The following is a 23940-nucleotide window of genomic DNA, read 5'->3' on the forward strand; positions in this document are numbered from 1 at the left end:
GTATGAAATCAATTTTCCAAGAAAGGTGTGGAAGATCAATTTCTCTGGAGAAATCTAGTTTTAGGGGAATGTGGGGTTTAGTTGGGTAATAAACTTATTAAACCAAGATTTTATTTGCCATAAAGATGTCTTAGGGGTTGTTTATTGTTTACTTTTTTTTTTTTTAAACCCACCTCCACCCCTCAGGTCCTCAACTCGTAGAGTTGATTTCGGACCGAGGCATTGCCGCAATGGCTACTTAGCCTGCTTATTGTTTACTTTAATTAAAAATTTAATTTTAAATATTTGGGCATTTTGAAGCATTTGTTACGAGCATTTTGAAAGCTTTTAAGTTGACTTTTTAAAAGTTTGCAGTTTCCTTGCTTCCGAAATTTTTTGAAGAGTATCAAGATTATAAGAGTATCAAGATAATTATTATAAGAGTATCGGATTTCCTGCCTTCATCATCGCAATTAGCATATTTTTTGCATTGTTCAAAGTAACTATTATTATTCATAACTAATAATAATTATAATAATATAAATTTATTCATCTCAATGTTACATAGTGTATTTGAGAGACTCTGCGAATCTCTAGCCTAATTGGCTGTTTGGACCCCTTCCCCTTTTCACATATTTTTCAAACTCAAACTTTTTGGAATATTACAAGAATTCTCGATTTTTCCACCATGTAAAACAAATGACGTAAACCCTTAAAACTTGTAGGCTTCCTACGTATTAGAAACCATGTTGGCACATAAACGTGCTTATATTTCGATGGTTGCAACAGCAATTATCGTATCTGCTGTAGAAATCTCTATCTTTATACGATAATTGCTGTTGCAACCAGAGATTTCTCCACTGTTTCATAGGTGACTGATGGGACCGGGGTTACGAACTGCCAAAGCGGGATCGTGCGTTTTCCAGTTGTAATAGCTCTGGCCGACTTTAGAAATATTGTGGAGATATTTATGGTCCGTACGTAGATTAACTTCCATCAGTTTAGGAATATCATGCTCAGGTATAGCGCGAACCATTGGCATTTCAGTGCACTTTAGTAACAATTTTTACTCAATTTTCCTTCTCGCTGACTGGGTCCTTCAGTCTCTCTTTCGTACTTTTGGATTACATGCCTCAGTGGTAATTCATTGGTGTGGTCATGCCGTACCAACCACACAAGCGGCTTTTCGCACATTTCTTCAAAAGTGCGGATGACTCCATAACACCACCTCTGTAATAGATCTGGCCGACTTTAGAATTATCGTGGATATACTTTGGTTCGTCAATTCAGGGATATCATACTCGAGAATAGAGTGTCAAATAACTTATCAAGAAGCACCAGGCAGTTTATTGATAAGCAATCAGTGACATACTGAGAAGAGATCAGTGGCTCTCGCTGTGACCTTTGCAGGAGAATGAAGCGCCCTGGGCCCGTTTTATGTAACTTTCCGAGTGCTGGGTGGCCCATAAGAACTGTAGTACAGCCACCCAGCACTCGGAGAGTTACATAATACGGGCCCAGTTTTGAAAAATCTCCGGGGAAAAAACCGGGAGACACATTAGGAAATTTTTCGTTTTGTTATGTACGTAACCAAAGACATACTAAAGTAACTGTCACATGCTAAAACGAGACATTTTCACTGACATTGTAAAATTTCTTTATAATAAAATTGAGCACGTTCGTGACTGATAATTAATTCCTTTTATAAAATCCTTTTATAAAAAAAACACAAATAATTCATTCATTCTTCATTTGTTTACTGATTTTTTGGGTCCTTATATTTCAATTTAAATTAAGTACCTTTACAAAATTAAATATGAGGAAAATACAATGAACGATAAGAATATTCAATGAGAAAAGAAAGATTTAGAAAAAAATTGTGAGCAGCTTCGGGATACCTAGCGACATGCTGTCGAATGCTGTTGAACATTTTTTGGTTAATTTTAATTAGATCTTATTCAGCGACCAAGAAACCCTTGAAATGTTTGAATTTTGTACTGAAATTTCAAGATTTCGAGCGAATTTCAAGGGTCTCTTGGTCGCTGAATAAGGCCCTGTATTGGATATTTAATGGTTCATTTTACATGCTATAAATTAGAAGTGGTTAATAACTATATGGACTAAGGTGCAATAAGACCGCAAGATTTGGGACTCCGCGATTTTTAACAACACGCCCCTGCTATTTTTATCTATTTATTTATTAATTTTTGTTTTAAAAATAAAATTTTTATCATCATTTTTTAAAATTATTTTTTATTCATAAATAATTGGATCTGATCCAACGAAGCATGCAACAATTTTCCGATAAATTAAAAAATATCTTTTTCTAAAAAATACATATAAGCAAGATTAAAATTCGAATCAGATTAAATTTACAACGAAAAAAAGACAAATTGTGTAGAAAAATATTTTTCAGAAATAATCCCATTATTTTGTTGATTCCATTGGAGGAATTTCTCGGACAAAATATGCAATGAATCCTTCACCAAGGGATATGAAAAGTTTATATGAAAAATCACGAAACCCGACTGTAGAAATGAGTTGAAGAGCAAATTTTATGTATTTCGATTTTCTCTGAAAAATTAAAACAATTTTATAATTATCCAATTTTCTATTTTTTCTTTAATTTCTTTGAAAAATAAGTTTAAAAAATATGATTTTAATGCTGCCTAATTTAACGAAAATTTTACTTTTAGTGCAATGGAGACGCTTAGTAACTACCAGGCGCCTCCATCTTGATTCATTCTTAATCTAATTTACAAATACCTAGCATTTGCAGTTAGAATGAACGATCAAAATGATTTTTAATTAATATAAAGACGTCTAATGGCTAAACATCCAAGCACCCTATTCCCTCTGTCAGTTGCATAAAAGCTCCCTACTATTTCGCATGAAAAATCACGCGGCAAAGCATGAAAAAACGAAATGAAATAGAATGAACGTGTATGAATTTAGATGGGAAAAAATCTATTCAGTACGCAAATCTCAATTAAACATATTGAAAGGATTCGCGGGGGATGTAAAAAAAAGCATCCACATATAGCACACCCAAATCCCATAGCCATATTCTCCAATACGCGGGGGTGTATGCTGCAAACAATAATTCAGTGGCGTGGAATTTGCTGGAAAATCCATTTGGAGGTGCACACAGAATAATAGAGATGTTGTGAAAATATATTTATTTGTTTATTTACATAACACCATATTTGTTCACTGAGCTTTTTCCTCCCTCATTTTTTTTATGCTGAATAAGCTTTTTTTCTCACTGTGTTGTGTCCAGCTAACTTTTAATAAAATGTGAATTTGTGCCACCGGGAAAGTATTCAAAAAATGAGAAATTGTATCGGAAATAGTAGAGGGAAAGTGAGAAAAATATTTTATGTGATACTTTTCTTTTTTAATATTTTTTAAATGGTTAACTGTTTTTTAGAGAGTATTAAATAGAAAATTAAAGCGAGCAATTAGTTTACACGGTAGATGAGAAAATTATCCATCAAAGAGCTAAAATTTCCCATCAATTCTCCATTAATTTTCATGCTAAAATCAAACTAATCCACAGACTCACCATTGTGGTAACTAATTTTCATTTTGAAAGCTCACCCACATCAAAGCTTCACACCCATTTGTATAGTGATCAATTTTACGGATTTTTCAATATATTTTACTAAATATTTCCAAAACAGGATATGCTGGAAAAATTTCCAATCTGCTATTAATTTTTTTTTCAGTAATTCGCATCAAAAATCCAATTTCAAATTAATTTTTGAAAATACAAAACCAAAAGCTCAACCATATGTAGGCCACAGAGTGCGATAGGGTTGCTATATATGCCTGAATGTCTTTCACAGAGGACGCCTACGGGGGTAAATGGGGCTGAGGGGGGTGTGTGGAGGCGTGGAGGAAACAAAAATATTGTTTTTTCACACGAATGGAAAACTAAAAGTTGTGTTTACATGGCAGTGTTGGTATTCTGTTGCTCATTTTTTACATATTTGTGTTTATGAATAATTTATTGTTCTTCGCAACTCGTGATCTCTGAACATTCCGTCCTGCCCGTCGTTCAAATTGGCGTTCGCGTTTCTACACCCCTAATGAAAGGCCTCTTTTTTATGTTCGCTGTTAGGCGGACCCGAGGCCAGGAAGTGTTGGGAAAAATGTGAATGAGTCAGAAGGGGAAGGTATCTGTGTTGGAAAATGTGTTCCAGGAATGGAATATTTAGAGTAAGGAAGCTTTGTGGAATTTTTAATGAAGGAAATAATTTAATTTTAATTATGAAAAGAACTGTTGAAGAAATTCTAGCAAAATCCAGTGATTTTTCTATGGAAAAAATATCAGACTTTTCAGTAAATCCTCGGAGGTTCTCCCATGTTTCTTCCTCTTTGCGAATTTTTATTGCCATTTGATCGTTTATTAAAGAAAAGCTTGAAGAATCTTCAAAAATTCACCAAAATGAATCAATCAAGATTTTTTCAATAAAATTGAAAGATTCACATCCATAAAACAACCATTTTGTGCCAGATTCAATCCCCCTTTGTACGAGCATAGCAAATCAGAAGAAAGGAGACACACCGTTGACTCATAGTTTGAATTTCCACTGCTGCGAAAATTCATTGATTTTCCATTTGCCCAGAAAGTTTCACCACACCACCCTTTGTCGCCAATTAATCGACATTTTGGGTCAGGCTCAATTGTAAAAAGTTCAACGCGGACAGAGAAAAAGTCCCCTAGAAAAAATCTCTAAACCAATAAAAATCGCCTGATGAAAAAAAATTTTCCAGAATTTTTTTTTCTCTGGAATAGAATCAAAAAGTTTGTCAGGTAGTTGGCTTAAAAAAAACTTTAAAACTCCCACATTGAAACGATGGGCAAAAATTGAAATTTAATATACATCCCTTTATAAAACTAAGCCCTCAACTGATGCCCTTTGATGTATTGAAAATTCCCAAAGCTGCAATTCACTTTTCATACTAAAATAGCAAAAAGGGAGTTTTTTCTATTTATTCAATTCACATGGCAATTTTCCACCCCATTTTTGCACAAACGTGGCATTTGCAATTGGACGGCAAATAGAGCACCCCCCGAAGGTTCTCAATTTTTCCCATTAATTGAACTTTTGCTTCGTTTATTTTAAACACAATTGCGTACATTGTGATGCTGTATTTAACACGAGGCGCTGCTATGACGTAAAAACCTATACCCTCTACATTTTGTAGGTTCTCTCCCCAAGAGGAATATGATTTTCTATTAATAGAAATATTAAATAACACACACTCACAAAACAACCCTCCAACCCTTTGGGGGTGCAATTTCACCAACTGTTGAACAAACAACTGAGAAAAAAATGTCCAAAATGTAATAAAAGCAGCACGACACACACGGAGATCAACAAATGGACCAAATGAGGTTTCATTTAACCTGGGGGAAGTTTTTTTGTGCATTGTCTTTAGCGCAGGGAGGGGAGCGGGGGAGTTTGCTGCTGCAATAATTGTGTATTTTGCTGTAAATTCAGCGAGTCAAATAACCTACATGCCACGCCGGATGTTTGTTGCTCAAGTGCCGGGAATATTGGCACACCAGAAGCATTTTCCCAGGAGCAATATTTACAATCACCACCGGGTGCCTCCATTGCACCAGGCGCATCCCCATCCCTGCTGGAATTTTCTCATTCAAGTGAGGCATTTTATCTCCCACTTCATGCTACAGATTTTAGTACCTATGTATATGTAGTAGAAAAAAAAAGGATGGAGGTGGGTCGCGGAAAGGTTTGAGGAGATAGTTCAATTGATTTTTTTTCAGAATGGTTGGATGAAATTCAATAAAATGTCCCAGTGGAATCTTAAGCAAAAACTGGAGTAGAGTTAGTTATGCAGAAGCTTTGGGAAAGCTTTGAAAAAAGTTAATAATTCAAGGGTAGAACAAAAAGGGTTTGAGGAAAAATTATAATAAAAAAAGTAAAGGAGTTCATGCAGCTGATATCGGCCAAGTAGGTACCTAATTCGAGAAAACGGAGAAAACACTTTTAACCCACCCAGTCTTGTAGGGAATCAAAAAAGGATAAAGAATCGCTAAAAATATTCACAATTTTCCACTGGGATCACAAAGAAAAAAGTTAATAAAGTTTCGTTAAAAATTCAAAAAAAAATTGGCGGCCATTTGCCATTTTGTTCCTTTCAATGTATCAAGCATATGCCTCAATCCTACGTCAATATGAGCTTGTCGATGAGACATTTAATTTATTTTTTGATGCAGTGAAAGCAGGAGTGAAAGGGACAAAATGGCAAATGGCCGCCAATTTTTTGAATTTATCCTTTTTTTAATTTCCCTACAAATTGTTTTCTCCGTTTTCTCGAATTAGATACTTGGCCTATATCAACTGCATGAACTCCTTTAAGCTCTGAAAGAAAATTGAAAGTTAAAAGTTCCAATGCAAGAAATTTCCTTATGTTCTAACTATTATATTTTATTAAAGCTTATCTACCTTACATTCACCCTACAGTCTTTCACAAATGTTACTACAAGCAATTTTATTCTATTGCTTCTTAATATTTCTTTCTAACACACAATGGTTTTGTTGATCATGTTAATTTCCAAGCCTTACATGAGATAACCAAAGAAGGATAATTTCAACTTAATTTTTGGCCCAAACCACTCTCAGAAGGAAGAGAAAATGAGGGGAGGCTTGAGAAAATGATAATGGGTTTCAAGTGAAAAACAAAGTTCCAAATATTTTGTCGCATCCACTCTTGATGGGACTCCGACATTATCAGCGATGCGGGCTTGTGTGGGAGTTTGTGTGTCTGTGTGGGAAGGAAGGATGCTTCCAAAGGAGAGCAGCTGTGACACATGTTTTCCTCTTATTAGGAATGATTAAGGATGTCAGGCGACACACAAAGCATTAGCACAGAAGTGAACACTGCAAACACACCGAGACGAAACCACGAAATGTGTAAACATCCTCCTGGCCAGGAGAAGCATCCTAAATCCTCCTTGGAGAGGGTGGGGGTGTACTACAAAATCACACACATTCTTCTACATCTATAAACGTGGAAGAGTTGTGTGAGCATCGCTTTGCGCGAGGGTGGTGGGAGAGATTGTAAACAGGTGCAAAGATTTCTCGAATCGGATTTTTTCCAATCCCCCTCCCAAACCCACGCACCCACGCCTAGGAGGTCGCCTAGCAGCAGTCGTAAAAATCTGGCGAAAATTCCGCTTTATCACACAAAAATTTCCCAACGTGTCACTCCAATTAAATAGCGTGTGAGAGTGTTTTTTTCCTCTGCCCCGGAGGATATATACGGAGTGGGGGTGGGCCCTATTTTCATCCCACATGGCAAAAATGTGAAAATTTGCAGGCTTTTCTTCATGAATTATTTCCCTCGTATGCTCATTCTCGGCACCTTTTTCTGCACATTAAATCTGCTTATTGGAACGAAAATTGTTCTTTGATAATTTCGGGGAAAATATTGCCTCACAGGGAATTTCAATTTATGCTTACTTCTCGTTTTTTTTTCATGCTAAATATTTTCAAGCGGGAGCTTAAGAGCAAAATGTTCAAAATAAATAATTTGTGAGATTTATTTTCAATGGGAAATCCTCAGGAATTTAGTTTTCTAATTTTGTGGAAGAATTTAATTTCTAACAACTGTTTAATTTGAAAATTTAGAGCTTCAAATAATCTCTGCTACTCCTTTGTGCGTAAAATAAAATTCTTATTGTCCTTAAGAAAAAAAAGGAACGATTTAAAAATTAATTCTCTTCGCGATTGACTTTGGAAGATAAGCAATTCTCTTTTATTTAGCACAAAGCCATAACCCGCCCTTTTGGCAGTATTCTTGATGAAATGGAGAATCCTTTCACCCTCCTTGTGCCAAAAAAAGCCATCAAAAGCTCTTTTTTTCTTACTCCGTAGAAAGTATCTCAGCTTGGTTGCTTGCTGTTTTCTTATCACTCCCACACTTGATAATTGAATTTGAAGAAAGAAAAATGTATTACGGAAATTCAGCAGGTGGCTGACTTTTTATTCCCATTTTATCTCTCACTCTCTCTCGCCATCTTTTGCAACCAACCCCCGTGAGCATTATATTTTTATTATTATTATCATTGTTATAAAGCTCCAATGCTATATACACTGGCGTACGTTTTTTTTTTGATATTTTAGCAGCGCGTTCTCCCTCAATTTCTGCCCCGTATTTCCGCATACGAATAAATCTCGCCCAGGCCACCCCGTATAAATGTTGAATGTATGCGGGGGTATTATAAAGGGGTGTAAAATGTATAAAAATGTGTAATTTTTGCACGAAAATAAATTTTTTATCAGCGATGAACTACATTTTGCCTCCAGAGTGTTGGTTCAGCCCACCCGGCATAATGGTTGGGGTTATGGGAAGGGGTGGCTCAGGGGGTGTGTGTTCGTATCATATAATTACCCCAACATTTGGTGCCACCATCAATATTTTCTCACTTTCGCCGCCGCCCCGGGGACGCTTTTTTTCTGCCCCATACACCCGCCCCCCCCCCTTGATGGTTTCATTTGCCATTTCCTGGATGCTTCGTCAACATTCCACCCACACATTCACCCCACAAAAATTGTCTGGGGGGCGTGGGGGGTGTAATGGTGGTGTTTAGGGAAATAGGAGTGCTGTCCTGGGTCTCTTTTGTGGAAGTTGAAAAAAAGAACTCGCTCAATAGAATATGAGGGGTTTATCAATTCATTTGAATTGAGAGCTTTTTTTTTGCAATGAAAGCTCATGGAAAATTTACATGAAAATTTGGGTTTTGAATTGAATTTTTTTAAATAGTATTTTTAATTTGAAATTAGAGTTTTCTTGCAATAAAAATTCTGTTAAAAAGAATATTTGAAAATTCTTTAGAGAAATACAATGTTTATCTAAAAGAACATTTTTAAAATCGAAAGAGATTTGTTAGAAAAAATCTGTCAAAACAATACTTTCAATGAGAATCAAAATATTTTCAATAATTGACTGAAAAGGAATTCTCTGTCATAATACAACTGTCAAATTAGTTCTGTCAAAGTACACTTGTCAACAAATTGTACTGTCAAAATGCGTCAAAATAATTTAAATAATATTCCAGAGCAGTTTGTCAAAACAACCCCATTAAAACAATTCAGTTTAAACAGAACTGTCATAAAACTACTGTCAATGTAGTTTTGCCCCATAAAGAGTTGTCCTATTATTGTAGACATTTCTATGGACATCGCAATGGACAATGTCAAAACAATACTGTCAAAATGTTTCAAAATAATTCTAAAAATAAATCTGTCAAAAGAATTCTCTGTCATATTATTACTCTCAAAATAATTTTGTCAAACAAGATCTGTTAAAATAGTCATATTAAAACAAATCTGTCAAATAAGTTCTGTCAAAGAAGTTTTGCCAAAAAACTTACTATCAAAGTTATTCTATAAAAAATCTATCAAAAGTATTCTATGAAAATAGTTTTGTCAAAAGAGATTTGTCATAATATAGTTCTATTTAAACAGAACTGTCAATGAAGCTTTGTCAAAATCTATCTGTCAAAATTATTCTGTCAGACACTGTAAAGTACTTCTGTCATTTCAAATTAAAAACTCAAAATTCAAAAATAGTAGAAAATCACACGAGAAAACGAATTTCAAGAAAAACAAGGATTTCCTTTTTTCAAATTAATCAACCCCCTCATTTTCAATTTTCCCCACTAACTATACATTTTTCTAGAGAAAAAAAAACATTTTAATGATTGAATTTTACTTTCAAATTTTCAATATTTATGCACATTATGATTCTGCACAATACACACAGTGCATGAGGAGAGTTTTGGAGCAGGCAACACTATATATGGAAACCCTCTCCTAGTCGTTTTTTCGAGGGTGGTTTTGCCTCTTGCGGCTATGCAAATGTAACATTTCCAAGTGAATATTCCGCTTGAGCATATTTTTAAATTATGCTCCTCGTGGTGTGTTGCCTCACCACCCCCCACGTATTATGCACACTCCCCTTCCCAAATAGTTCTCCGGGGAAGTGGTCAGAGGAGGGATGCAGCAACATTTCTGCTGTTGACGAGAAAATTCAGCAGCGTATGCAATAAAATGCACTAAATTCGTGGAAATATTTTCTCCTTGCTTATGCATTTTTTTCATCGTCAGAAAAATACTCACAAAATGAATGAGGATAGTTGAGTTCTTTTTTTTTCTTGCACTCTCAAGCAACCCATTGGTAGGTGTAATTGTGTCTCATAGCGTTTAGTATCATTTCGAATTTTCCAAGAATATAAATTCACATTGTGAGTGAAGTTTCAACATGAAGATGCATACCCATTGTTGGCATTAATTGCAAATGTCTCACTGCAGTTTCACTTCCAATTGATGGATTTTATTGGATGTGCTGACAGAGACATCCCGCACCTGCAGCCCAGTGTGCAAATAGATGGGTTTTGACACGAGCAGTGTGGGGATGTGGAGTGAGCTTTCCATGCGAATTTCCCAATACAAACTTCCCCCATTGATTGCATATCTCGTTCACAGACGAAAAGCCATTTGAGTAACAAAAGTTCGTCTCTTCAATACAAATTTTATAGGGCAACTTTCTTGAATTTTATGCGACACTAAAGGTACCGCCAATCCCGTATTATCTTCTGAACAAGATGAAAATTGCATTACTTTGTGCCAATCCATGCAAACTTGCTAAAACTATTCAAATAAACTCATGAGAATTGACGCTCTCAGGGAGTTTTATCTTTAAAAGACACCAGACGGAGTTTTATAGTACGTAAAGACTCCACTCATTGAGATAATAAAAATATGCATTATGTTCTATTTTACTTATTGCTCTCATATGAATTTCATATTTTGTATGTAAAACAGTTTATGCTAAAGTAGATAAATGTGTTTAAATTTTGTGAAAGTATCTTTTTTATGCCTTTTAGGGATTTTACCGATTTTCCTGTGAAGGAAAATGTAATTTTACATAATAAATATTGACAGAAAAATTATATTTTGGGGTGGATTCGAACCGGGGCTTGTTATAGCATGAAATCAGTGTGCTAACCTCTGCACTCAAAGCATCCTTTGCTGTATAACTTGTATTCATTTACTTGTGATTTTTTTGGCCCAGGCAATATTTTTTCGTTGAATAAAAGATAATATTTAAATTATAAATTCTTCTTCAAGAACTTTTACAATACTTTTCTCTCATGTCTCATTCTTTATTTAACGAATTTCAATTCTTGGAACAATATGCAAATTACCGGAAAATCAATTTTAATTTTATTGTGTCAAAATCAAGAACAGGAAAAATTAAAAAAAAAAAAAGAAAACAAAATAAATCATTCATTTTATAGAAATTGAATAATTTTGTTCCTCTAAATTATTTCAATTTAAATAATTAGTCGTGTCCTAGTAAAAAAATCGAATTAAAAAATATCATAAATTTCATATCCAAAAAATAGAGCAATATGAAAAAATCAACATAAAATGGGGTGGCTGGCCATCAATTTTGGGGACAGAAATTACCATTAAAATAATTAAATGTCCGTAATTAAAAAGGCACCGAACAAAATTGACTTGACGTTATGAAAAATATTCAAAAAATTGATTTTTTTGTCGAATGCAATTTTTCTCAACCGCAATGGGAGACAGAAAAAAATTAAATTAGATACATTGCAAATATTTTTTTGTTTTTTAATGTCACTATTCCATTTACCATAAATTTATGCATCCTCTTTTACGTCCCCAAAACCCCGTCGTTGTATCTTTATTTAATTTGTTTTTACATGAAATTCCAGTTGAAGCTTTGGGACTTAAAGAAATAATATTTGTCAAGAAATTTTTCATGAAATTTTTGGAAGAAAATAAAAATCAATTAAATGTCTCCAAAAATATAATTTTCTCACATCTTTAGGTTGGCAAAATGAGGGTTAACTTTTAATCCCAGTTGAATAAAGTTGAGGAGAGTTATGAAACGTTTTTCCCATAATGTTGATACGCATTCCCGTGGGAAGGTGAAAAGACTTTCTGCGGGAGCTTTCATCCTTAAAATTCAAGAGAATTGTTTATGCCAATAACACACTGAAGGTATAAATAAATTCATATTTTACGAGACAATCTCTGAATTAATTCACATGGATTTCTCATCGTTTTGTTTGGTATTGGAATAACATGGAACGATAAACAAGCTTTTGATGTTCAGCACAATATTTAGTGGCATATCAGTCTTCCCGAAATGTGTTTTGCAGCTGCGGAACGACAATACAATTAAATTGAGATTGGCATAATGGAGGCCTAAAACAAGCAAGGAGTCTTTGATGTTATTGGCCAGGGGGCTTTTTCCAAACATGGAGAGTTCCGTCTTGCAAAAAGAACAAAGATGAGGTGGATTCTGGGAATTTATTTTTTGAATTTCTGTTTAGATACAAAATTCAAGCTGAATTTAAGCTTTTTTTTCAAGGAAATTCCGCAGGAGAAAAGGAATTTGTGAAGAGTTTCGTGGAAAAAAAAGATTTTTTTTTGCTTGGATTTGATCCTAAGCTTGTTTGATTGCAAATGCGACATCCTTAACGACTACACCAAGACTTAAAGGAGACATTAAAATTGTATTTAACGTTTTAAAGTTATTTCTAGAGAGCAATTTGCTCATAGCTTTTGACCTATAGCAACGTAATCGCCTTTAGGTGCTTCTTGTCAAGTATCAGTTGCTTCCAAATGAAAACAATAAAGTTCAATGGGGAAGTTTCCTTTAGGATAAACAGAAACTCTAAAGGCGAGAAGAATTGTGGCTGCCAGTAAGCTCCTACCCACCCACCCTGAGAAGGAAGTTAAAGCCGAAGTGGAATCAATTGAATGAGTGATGGTTGACGATGAGGAAAGGACCTTGATAAAACACCCCCCTCAACTTTGGGGCCATCCCCTTTTGCAAAAGGGATAAAGTGATTTCAATCACATTGGGGACTCCTCGTGTGTGTGCGGAGATGGATGAAAATCGATTTTCCAATTAAAGTTTCCAACTCTCTGCGGGGATGCTCGAAAGCCCGGGCATGTAAAATCTCTCTCTCTCTCCAGGAGAATACAGGATCCTCTTGTTTTCAATCGGCAAAAGGACGAGAAATTGTAATGTGTGCTGATCAATCAATCTGAAAGACACAAATCCACCCACTACTCACCCCAACTTTCTTACAATGTATACGTCACTCCAGTGAAGAAATCACAAAAGTAATCGCTTCATTGCGACCATTCGCGGGGGTTGCATCGCCTCCGTTCAATCTCCTGCATCTTCCGGTGTGGGTGCCATCAATTGATTGTTTTATGCATCGACAGTGATAAATGTTGCACTCGCAGGCACTTTAGGGGGTTGCAAATACATACATGTGAGAATTTTGTGTGCAATAAAATTTTAAATTCAACTTCTTCCAATTTCAACACCCCCCTTCCTTCCCTAATCTCCCTTATGAAAACTCTAGGTAACATATCAAATTTCGAATTGTATTCCTTCCTCTTTCTCTCTCTCGATGTTCTCCCCGCGGCAGTACTGACTATAGGAAGCCAAGTATTTGCCAAGAAGTTCGCAGAGATATCTCTTTCGAGAAGATTTTCCACGAGTACAAATTTCTCCAATTTATCAATTTGTCTGCGAAATAATAACTTTTCGCAACTCCAATGAATTTTAAAGGAAATTTTCACAACCCATCTTCCATTTTTGCAAATGGAAAGAGTTAAAAAAGAAGAAGACTTTCCATTCACGCGGAGAATCCTTTCGCAAGAGGAACAGCAGGATCGCGGGAAGGATTTTACAATTGAAGTTGGGATTTGTTCCCCCTTGAGGTACAGTGTTCGTGTTTGAAACATTTAACACCGCAGACAATGGTACAGTTGTAGGGAGATTTATTGAGTCAATTTTGAAGATTTTTCTAGCACAATTCTTCTCTCAGATTTTGTAATTTTTCTAAGCTTATAAGAAACAATTCAAGCCTAGCTTGAAAAAGCTATAAAGCCTAACTCAGAAAGAAAAACTTTTGCCTATTAGAGCTTTTTCTGCACTAAAATTTCTTCAATGTAGTGTTTGTAGTGGATTTGGTATTGAATTGAAAAGGCAAGTCCCTTTTGCTTGTAGTAGATGAATTCTTCTCATTCCCTCCTCACCCCTCCAAGGAGAACACGGAAAATCCTTTGCGAGATTGGGTATGAGAAAGAGAAATCCTAACCATATATCACTTTAGACATTTTCTAACTACCGCCACCAACTCTTGCAATTTCCATTGAAAGACATTGCTGTGTGAAGATCCTTCAAGGAAAAATTGTATGCGAAGACTTTTCGCCTGTGAGACCCATGTCGGTCCCCGGATCCCGGGGATTGTGTGTGCGGGACTTCCCCCTTGAAGTTACCCAACCAACTTCCAACTTCCTGCGTTTGGGATCTCACTCTGGAAAGAGCGAGAAAATGAAATGAATGTGTGCAAAAGAGTAACTTCCTCTATTTTCCATTTCTTGGACGACATCATGGCAATCATCAAGGCGTCAACTTCCTCGTCGTTTTTTCATTTCTTTTTTTTTTTTTCATTTGAAAATGGAGGATTTTCGTAAAGAAAAAAAGTCCGTAAAAAGAGGAGAAAATTTTAAATACTTTTCATTTAAACTCTTTGCATTTTACTGCATTTCCCTGCAACTCTTTTGCATAGTAAAAAATGATGCTAGAGTTATAAAGGGGGGAATGGTACAGTACGAAGGAGCAAAAAGGATAATATTTCATTGAATTTATTTAATTTTCCTGGAAACTTGTAAAGACACAACCAACACAACATGAAAAATTCTTCATAAAGTTTCTTTATGGCTTGTTTTGTAGTAGGGATAACATATAAACAACATAGAGAAAGTTACAATTAGTCTTCATTCGTGGAAATGGCTTGAAAAGGTGGAAATTCTTCAATTTCCAGGAATCATAGAGAATACATCATGATTAATTTTACAAAATATTTGTTTGTTGATTTCTAGGGGTTGATAAGTAATATGGAAAATTAAAGGAATTTTCATGAAAGTCGAGTTTGTTATTGAAAAATTAATTCAAGCTGAATTTTATATTTAGAAAAAATCTTAAAAGAGTCAAGATGGAGACGCCTGGTGGCTACTAGGCACCTCTATTGCAATGATATTATTCTTAGAATCAATCAAACATTAAGCAATGTTTGCAACAAATTTGAAATAAAAAAGCATCAGAACTTTAAAAAAAAATCCACAAATTATGATTTATGTAGCTGTTCTATGTTTATTAACTTCAGTTCATTTCCCCACTTGAACATCTACTTTGTTCCACAAATTGTGCTTGTTTCTGACATTGAGAACCATTCCAAATGACTCCTTATTTAGCCATTTTGTCTCTAACAATCCCTTCCGCGCCATTTTTGGGGATGAAAATTTTTTAGAGTTGTCACTTCCAAACATTTCACACTCATATCAGCGCAATTTATTTCCTTAAATCCTTTTGTCCACTTTAGGGTGCCTCGCCTCCGCAAATGCACGCGGTCCAGTTTCCTTTTGAAATTCCACCCACGAATTGATAAATCTTCAGAGTGGTTAAAACTGCCTTTTTTCACGTGCCAAACATCTTGAGTTAACCCACTTAAAGTTTCTCACACAAAAGTCTTCTTGAAGAATAAAATGTTCTCTTTTTTTCCTTTCGAAATGGGTACTCGTTGGAATTGTTGAGAATTTTCGACGACTAGCAAAGAGGTGGAAAAGCGAGGAAACGTGGTACTAAATGCTCTTGAATTTTAAAATTTCCCACCAGCCATTTGTGTCAAATATACTTTTAGTTTAGCTTAGGATTTAGATGCTTTCAAGGGGTGAAAATTTGCAGAAAGGTGGTTTTTCGTTAAAAATAAATTTACTAATTTTATGAGAGAGAAAATAGCTTGAATTGAGGGGAAAGGGAAATGTTGGGATGTTTATTTTTATGGAATCACCCATAAAAATTACGGCAGAATGATTCAAAATCAACCTACATAATTTAATGGGATTTTGTTGAATGAGAAAGAGCTTTATTAATTATCGATGATTTTTCTGCGCTATTTTCAAGCTTCATGTATTCAAAGAGACAAAAATGCAATAGTGACGTCATTTTGTGTATTTTTTGGGAAAATCTTTGCTGATTCTTCACAAATGATCTCAATGGAAAATGGCAAATCATTCTGACAGTTTTCCTTCCTATAATGATGAATTTTTCCATACGAAAGTGACTAAACTCCTTTAATCATTCTAATATTTGTCCTTTAAATGAAAAACCCCAGAAGGTTCACATTTGTACCATATTCCCCTAAAAAATATGTACTTCAAAGGGTTATTTATAAAAGGTGACAGAATATACAACAACAAAAAAAATATATTTATTAAATTAAATTAAAATTGAATGAGAAAATAAATGATTTTGCTATGCTGAATCATTTGACGGGGAGGAATGCAATTTTCTGCACACTGGCAATTGAGAATAAAATTGAATTTTCACCTACTGATAATGTACATATTTGCACTCTGACAGTGGGTATAATTATTTTTCCCAATTATTTACACTTGTCATAAATTTCATTACATTTCTGTTTATTTATCCACACACACAGCAGTTGGTATTCGATGAAATTGCAATTAAACCACTCGTTCGGAAAATTATTCATTCGGGTGGGAAAATTGATTTTTTTCTCCACTCTCTCTCTCTCTCTCTCTGGTTTGTATTTGTTTTAACTGGTACCCCCTGGTGTGTCCCATGGATGAGAGAGGGTCTTCTGCTTAATAATCCCAATTGGAACCCTTTTTTTTTGCACAAACCTCCCCGTCTGTCCCCCCACATTGGCTAAAAAGCTCCACCCTTTTTTTTTCTGGCTTTTGGGTCTTGCTTATCATGGCTCAATTCTTACACATTTTATTATGCCAAATGATTGGCAATTCAGTGCGACGGTCACAGCTGAATTGGAAATCAGACACAAGTTTTGGACTTTGGAGGACTTGGCAATACAGAGAATTTTTATTTCGTCTGCGACTTGTGTCCCCTCGATATGGTTGAATTTCAATTTTCACCCTTCACTTTATCCCAAGAGTGGGTGGCGGGAGGATTCACCAAACTCCACCCACACACCCCCGAGACAAATCTCCGGGAAGCCACATGAACTTTATCTACTCTAACCCTGGGAAAATCATATCAGGATGACGGGAAGGACGTGTGGGAAAGCGCCTTTCATATCAATAACCGATGTGGAGATTTTTCCGATATTTTCTTGGTTTATATAGTTCGTGATGGGTGGAGGTTTATTTACACCCCCTACAGCTACAGGGGGGGTGTGGGTATTTCCATTCAAGAAATGCAATTCCGCTTCTCTGGGATAAAAGTCGGAATATTGGAAGAAGAGTTGAACAAGAGACGAGATATTGATTCAAAAAGAACCTTAAGAGTTTTCTCTTACACATCCAATGTCTCGAAGTCTCTGCTTGACTGTCTTATTCAAGAAGGAAGGGTGGGGGGTGAAGGGTTTAACTTCTATATACTGTGAAAGTCAATGTATACGTTCAATTCTTTCCCATGAAAAGCGATGCTCATTTACTGAACGTCATTGTTGTAAGAGAAATTTAATGAATATTTATTTATATCTTATTTATTAACAAACTTATTTTCTCAAGGGCTTTATTATAAAATTCTTGGAGAAATTGCCATTTCTTCAGTGATTTAGAAAAAAAATAATAGAATGGGAAATTCAAGAGAAACCCTCTAGTTAAACAAACCCTTATCTCAAATTGAGGATTATTTCTTCTAAAAGAGTCATCAAAGATTTACAGGGAATTTTTACAAAAGAAAAATCTTTAGCATAATCATTGTAATGACCACTGTAGGTGGGTTACCTTTGTATGGGAATACAGAAGAAAAGAATAAGAATCTTCACCCTCAATGAATAGCTCCAGGTAACGTCTCACCTAATGAGTATATGTGGTAGAGCAGTGGACAAATGAATTAGTACTCAGCATAGATTCCCTCGGCACAAACTCCCTTAGCTCACCTGTATAAAGATACATTGATTAGGGTCCGGTGAGGGAGGAGCAAAAAATTTCCCAGTCGCCAGATGAGCACGGAAAATCCCCAGAAGAACGCACGTTGCCACACGTGGGGGGAAGAAAAGTAGCCGCAACTCCTTGTAGGATCCTCCTGGATCCTTGATCCCAATTTCCAGTGAAACACGGCACTTTTTGTCACCACCACCAACTTTATTTGAATCACAGAGTTAATTTTATTGGATAATTTTATAATTTCTCATTTAACAAATTTGGAGATTTTTTCACACAATCAGCTCGGGAAGGGTAACAGTAAAGAGATCACCTCTTGGGTGCGAGAGAGAAAAATGTGTGAACATTATGCGGCTCCGCCGCGGAGGTTGCAATGATATTCAAATGCAACGGTTGGTATAACAATTCATTTGGGGGATTACAATTCAATATTTCATGAAATTTATAATGTGGGGAAATTATTTCAGCAATTTAAAGGGAAAATATCATTGGGATTTTCATGTGCTCACTGGCACGGGAACATTCTCCCCGGGCTGGCATGGTGTATCCAAGATGCATCCTTGCCAGAACTATATGCGATCCTACGGGAGAATCCCTTGTGTCCTTGAAGGATATTGTGATGGTCCTCATGGTAAGGTGGATTGAATTTGGGTTGGAGATATTTGAATGGATCATGAGTTGTGAATGGGATGGTGGCACTGATGAACATATCTCCACTTCTAACGGGACCATATTGTTTGGTGAATGGGGAGAAGCTTTGGGCTTTTATCGCATCTACTACGATAGCGGCACCATGTGTGGATTGGGAATTTGATCTCGCATTGAAAAAATGTAAACATTGGAGAACCGGTTTGGGAATTTTGAACAATGAACAGTGGTTGTAAATAAACCCTTTAAATTTGTCCTCCAATTGGTTCAACACTGTGATGAAGCAATGGAGCACTTTTGAATGAATGGATGGAGCAGTCTGTTGATTTCCAGGATGCTGAAGCCACTCTGGATTTTTCCACCAGAGATTGTTGCGTTGAGGATCAGATGGCGAAGCTCCCCGGGAAATCGACTCGGCAGAAATTTGGTCTATTTCCACATGATGCAATTGTTCAATACAAATGGAGGTTCGGATGTGGTTGAAGGCAACCACTTTGTGAGATTCTTGAGGAAGATAAATCCCACGTAGAGTGTCTCCTGATGAAGTACTTCTGGTTGTACCACCACAGACGTGAAGCACAATGCAAGATAATTGTTGGAGGAAATAAATCCACAGGAGAATGGAGATGAATTGGACGACTGGTAGTCCTTTGGCAAAAGTGTTCCAGTGGTGAAGGATTTTCCTGGATAAGTATTCATCCCATTCGAATATGAGTTGGTGCAAACATTGAAGCATGACTGAAGCTTCTATGATGAAGGAGCCTATCAGGCTGTAGGGATTGAAGAGTTGGGCAATGGCAGGAGCCAAAGTTCTCCTCGAGTGTATCTCCATGTAAGCATACACGGAAGTTTGGAAGTTCAAATGGTTCATGATGGAATCCCCATTGAGACTGAATGTGGTTGGAGTGGTGTCGTCAACATATAAGAGGAATCGCACTATGCTGGAAGCTAATGGGACTTCAGCGTTGTGGCCATCAAATAGTTGAACGAGTGCACGTAAGATCACATGTAGCGGCGATGCTACCTCACAACAGGCCTTGGGAATGTAGCGGTCTCGAAGTGTGTCATCTACGAAGGATTGCCACATCAGTTGATGGAAATTGTAGTCTTCGGGATCCATCTTCAAGATGTCTGCCGTCTTTGAATGCAGATGGAGGCGGAACCTCAGAAAGGTGACGGCGTGGTCAGGGAAGACCATGGGACCTATTGGAGTTAGGTCACTCAAACTGTAGTCAGAAGATAATTTTGCAGAGACGTTGGGCATCATTCTCAACTCAGTAGTTGTGCTGGATTCGGTCATCATCCCCTGGTGAGACATGAAGTAGCTGAGAATCTTGGAATCTGGTAAAGAAACTGACCATAGCCATTTCTTCTTCACACGGTGGCTCATCACTTCGACGTACAGTATGTTGAAGGGAGGCTTTTCGTTCACCTGGCGCTCCAGTGCCAGAAATTGTCGCACGGATTGTGGACAGAAAACCTTCAGAGGGTCAGGTTGGTTCCTGACGGGCAATCTCACATTGAATCTTCTCACAGCAAACCTCTGGTAGGTTCTGGAGAAGTGAGCACCGGGTTGCAACTGCTGGTTCATAACGGAAGCCTCATCCGGTGGTTCTTCAAGCTCCCCGGATGTGCACAACATTTCTTCTAGGATTGGAGTGCTACTGACGTGATGAACATCCTGGACCTGTGGAGGAGGTTTGTGCTCATCTACGATCACATAGCCGTGGAAAATCTCCCGGAGGGGTGGAAGACTGGAGCCCAGATAGAAAATGTCGGACACCCAATTGGCCCGATACGATTCACTGCAGATGTTCAAATAGACAGGACGAGAAACATTCCGATCTGGATCATCAAAGGGGAAGTGCAGTGGTGGATGCATTGTATTGGTATCCACATCCCAAGTTGGAATGTTGCCTGAGATTTCCGGAAGTATGTTGCAGTTGAATGAGTGGGAAACATTGTTTCTTTGTGAGGATAGAGTGGCAGTGACTTTGTGTTTCACTGAGTTCGCCTGGTTGCCTATGCCCACAACAGAGATTTCCGAAGGGGATTTCGGAAGCTTCAATTTCTGGAGCAAATTGGACGTTATGATGCAGATTGGGACTCTACTGTCAAGGAGAGCACGGCAAGAAATCTTCTCCCCGCTGACAGTGAGCTCATCCACCATGGCTGTGGCACAGGATACTCTTGGGCCAGGTTGGAGAGTGCGTTCGGACACGGCGGACGCGGAAAGGGCCGAAGAGTGGTTTGGTGCTGGCACACCAGGAGTTGGCGCAGGCTGATGGGCAACAGACGGAGGAATGATAGCCGAAGGCGTTGGTATCTGAGCCGGCGGGTTGGCAGCAGACTCACCCACGAACTTATCATGTAGGAGTAGGTTGTGCCGGCCTTGGCACCTGCGACACTTGCGGTAGGTACAAGTGCGAGTAAGATGTGGAGCGAGACAGTTTCTACACAGGTTGAGTGTCTTGACTGTCTCATATTTCTCATCCGGATTCTGTGCAAGAAATTGGGGGCACTTGTACAGTGGATGAGGGAATTGATCGCAGCACTGGCATTTAGATGCTGCCGCTGTTGTGTGAAAATCATTGGCATATTCCTTGGATGAATTGCCAGCGGAAGGATGTGAGCGCGAATTGGATTTCGCAGATGTGGTAGCTGTATGAGTGGCATTGATGCATCGCTGACTTGGATCAGAGGGGGAGACGGATGGCATGTCGCAAGGGTTACGACTATGCCCAGCGATGGTTTCAGAATTTATTTCAAACCGATTTCTTAAGAGTTCCCAAGCTACATCAAAATTGTTTTCGGTGGTAGGGAGATAACCAATTGTAGAGGCGGCATCTCCACTTAGGGAAGCTTTCAGGTAATCAAGCTTCTGGACTTTTGATAAATTGGGGATATTGGCAATGCAGGAATTGAATCGGTTTTTGAAAGGAATCCACTCACAATATTCACCGGAAAATTTGGGCAATTCAATTTGAGGGAGTCTTAAGGAGCGACTATCAATAGGAGTGGTTGTACTTGCGGTTGCGTTGAGCTTGGCGAGGAACTGGTTGTTCTGCTGAATCATCTCCCTCATGAGGCTACAGAGGGTTCCAGAAGGCGAAGTGTCTGTACAGGGTTCCTCCTTTGGGTAGAACGTCAACAAGTGAGTCGTATCTTGGATGATTTTGGCGCAGCGCATCAAGACTGAGTGCTTGAAAGACGCTTCATGGTCTTTCCCTTTGCCAGTCTTGTGGCTGATGATGTCATCTTGCACGCTCTCGAACTTTGCTTGGAGGTTGTTGACCTGATGGATTTGCATTTGGAGGACTTTACGGTCAAGGTAGGCCGTATCTGCAGACGATAAGCCACTGACGAAGGATTCCGTCTTGGAGAGTGCCTTGATGATTCCTTCACGTTCAATCAGACTCATCTTGAATGCTCGGATGCAACACCGCAAGAGATGGGAATGGCCACTGGTTCTATGCTGCGCAGGCAATGGAGTTCTCAACGTACCGGATCTTTGTCGATCAAAAATGTAGCGCTGAGTTTCCCGGATCGAAGACGACCAAAAATGTAGGTGGGTTACCTTTGTATGGGAATACAGAAGAAAAGAATAAGAATCTTCACCCTCAATGAATAGCTCCAGGTAACGTCTCACCTAATGAGTATATGTGGTAGAGCAGTGGACAAATGAATTAGTACTCAGCATAGATTCCTTCGGCACAAACTCCCTTAGCTCACCTGTATAAAGATACATTGATTAGGGTCCGGTGAGGGAGGAGCAAAAAATTTCCCAGTCGCCAGATGAGCACGGAAAATCCCCAGAAGAACGCACGTTGCCACACGTGGGGGGAAGAAAAGTAGCCGCAACTCCTTGTAGGATCCTCCTGGATCCTTGATCCCAATTTCCAGTGAAACACGGCACTTTTTGTCACCACCACCAACTTTATTTGAATCACAGAGTTAATTTTATTGGATAATTTTATAATTTCTCATTTAACAAATTTGGAGATTTTTTCACACAATCAGCTCGGGAAGGGTAACAGTAAAGAGATCACCTCTTGGGTGCGAGAGAGAAAAATGTGTGAACATTATGCGGCTCCGCCGCGGAGGTTGCAATGATATTCAAATGCAACGGTTGGTATAACAATTCATTTGGGGGATTACAATTCAATATTTCATGAAATTTATAATGTGGGGAAATTATTTCAGCAATTTAAAGGGAAAATATCATTGGGATTTTCATGTGCTCACTGGCACGGGAACAACCACAAATTGTCCATTTAATCAAACATTATCCACTTTGCTGACTTTTGTCTCCTGGAATTGCTGAATCAATTTGCAAAAATTGCATCCCTTCTGCAAACTCACCCCCTCGCATACGGAGCGAAGCGCAGTGCAAACACCACGAAAAGTCACATTATTCGCATTCGTTGAGCACATATAAGAACATCATGAAGCAAGTGGAGGGTTGATGTGGAATGGGGGAGAGAGAAAAAGCAGCTCATGAGCTTTTCCTAACCCTCGAACGCCTCCCCCTCGCCACAGTAGCTATATATGTGTGTGTGCCTGATTGCGAAGCGTCTCCATTGCATTCTAGGCGATAGGGGTTGAATTGCGATGGCATTGGGGGAGTGCTTGAGTTACCAATTTTGAAATTTTTCGCTATTTTCTCCATGTGTGCCATCCTCTCCCCCATCCCCGTTGTGCTTGACAAATCCATACATTCCCACACAAACCCTCCGAAGAAGTTCATCAATATCTTGTGAAATGATGGAGTCTGTCGGTATGTTTGCTTTGGGGCATGATTGCGATGTCTCACAGGGTTGAGCAATATTGAGGAGAAAATGGGTGTTGTTTCGAATCAGCTTTTTATACGTATGAACAAATCCCAGGGAAAAGCTTCCCTACGTTTTTTTTCCTGAGAACTTATTCGTTTTTCACGGTTTTTCTCTTTTTTCTTCTCTTGCACCAAATTTTCCCCAAAGAATGGACGCAAGGAGGAAATCTTCAAAATCTGGAATAAATCTGGGAAAAACCATATTTCACGTCTTATTTTATTCCCACTTTCAACATTTCTCGAACACTATTTCCCCGGGAAAGTGTTGGGATTTTAATGGTTTGAATTTTCTTCTCATTGCAAAATTCCTTTTTCGTGACATAAATATTGAGGAAGGATTTTTCTTTGAGGTAGAGAAAGTTAGTTTTGAAAAGGAGATAAATTCTTTATTACATGAGCATCAATGCAGGGAATGACGGCGAGATTTTATTAAAAATTTATCAATTTTCTGGA

The 23940-nt window shown here is 37.7% G+C and overlaps 3 protein-coding genes across 11 annotated transcripts in view; 1 reads left to right on the forward strand and 2 right to left on the reverse strand.

Moving 5' to 3' along the window:
- LOC129789847 (uncharacterized) overlaps nucleotides 1–23940 on the forward strand; it is a 188172-nt gene that overhangs the window by 85218 nt on the left and 79014 nt on the right. The gene's annotated exons all lie outside the window — the stretch shown is intronic.
- LOC129789858 (serine/arginine repetitive matrix protein 1-like) overlaps nucleotides 1–23940 on the reverse strand; it is a 982101-nt gene that overhangs the window by 56475 nt on the left and 901686 nt on the right. The window lies entirely within an intron of this gene.
- On the reverse strand, nucleotides 17847–22857 carry LOC129789838 (uncharacterized). 2 transcript variants are annotated; one of them, XR_008750512.1, is made up of 3 exons: nucleotides 22306–22857; nucleotides 18005–22233; nucleotides 17847–17921 (listed from the first exon to the last, which is right to left on the reverse strand). XR_008750512.1 is itself a non-coding variant. In XM_055826907.1 (2 exons), exon 2 carries the CDS (start codon nucleotides 22075–22077, stop codon nucleotides 18514–18516), a length of 3564 nt encoding a protein of 1187 aa, XP_055682882.1. In that variant the 5' UTR covers nucleotides 22078–22233; nucleotides 22306–22857; the 3' UTR covers nucleotides 17947–18513. The 2 variants fall into 2 exon arrangements, 1 of the variants encoding a protein (XP_055682882.1); XM_055826907.1 differs by lacking the exon at nucleotides 17847–17921 and having other exon boundaries at nucleotides 17947–22233.

The sequence above is a fragment of the Lutzomyia longipalpis genome, chromosome 2 (assembly GCF_024334085.1).
Source record: "Lutzomyia longipalpis isolate SR_M1_2022 chromosome 2, ASM2433408v1".
NCBI lineage: Eukaryota > Metazoa > Arthropoda > Insecta > Diptera > Psychodidae > Lutzomyia > Lutzomyia longipalpis.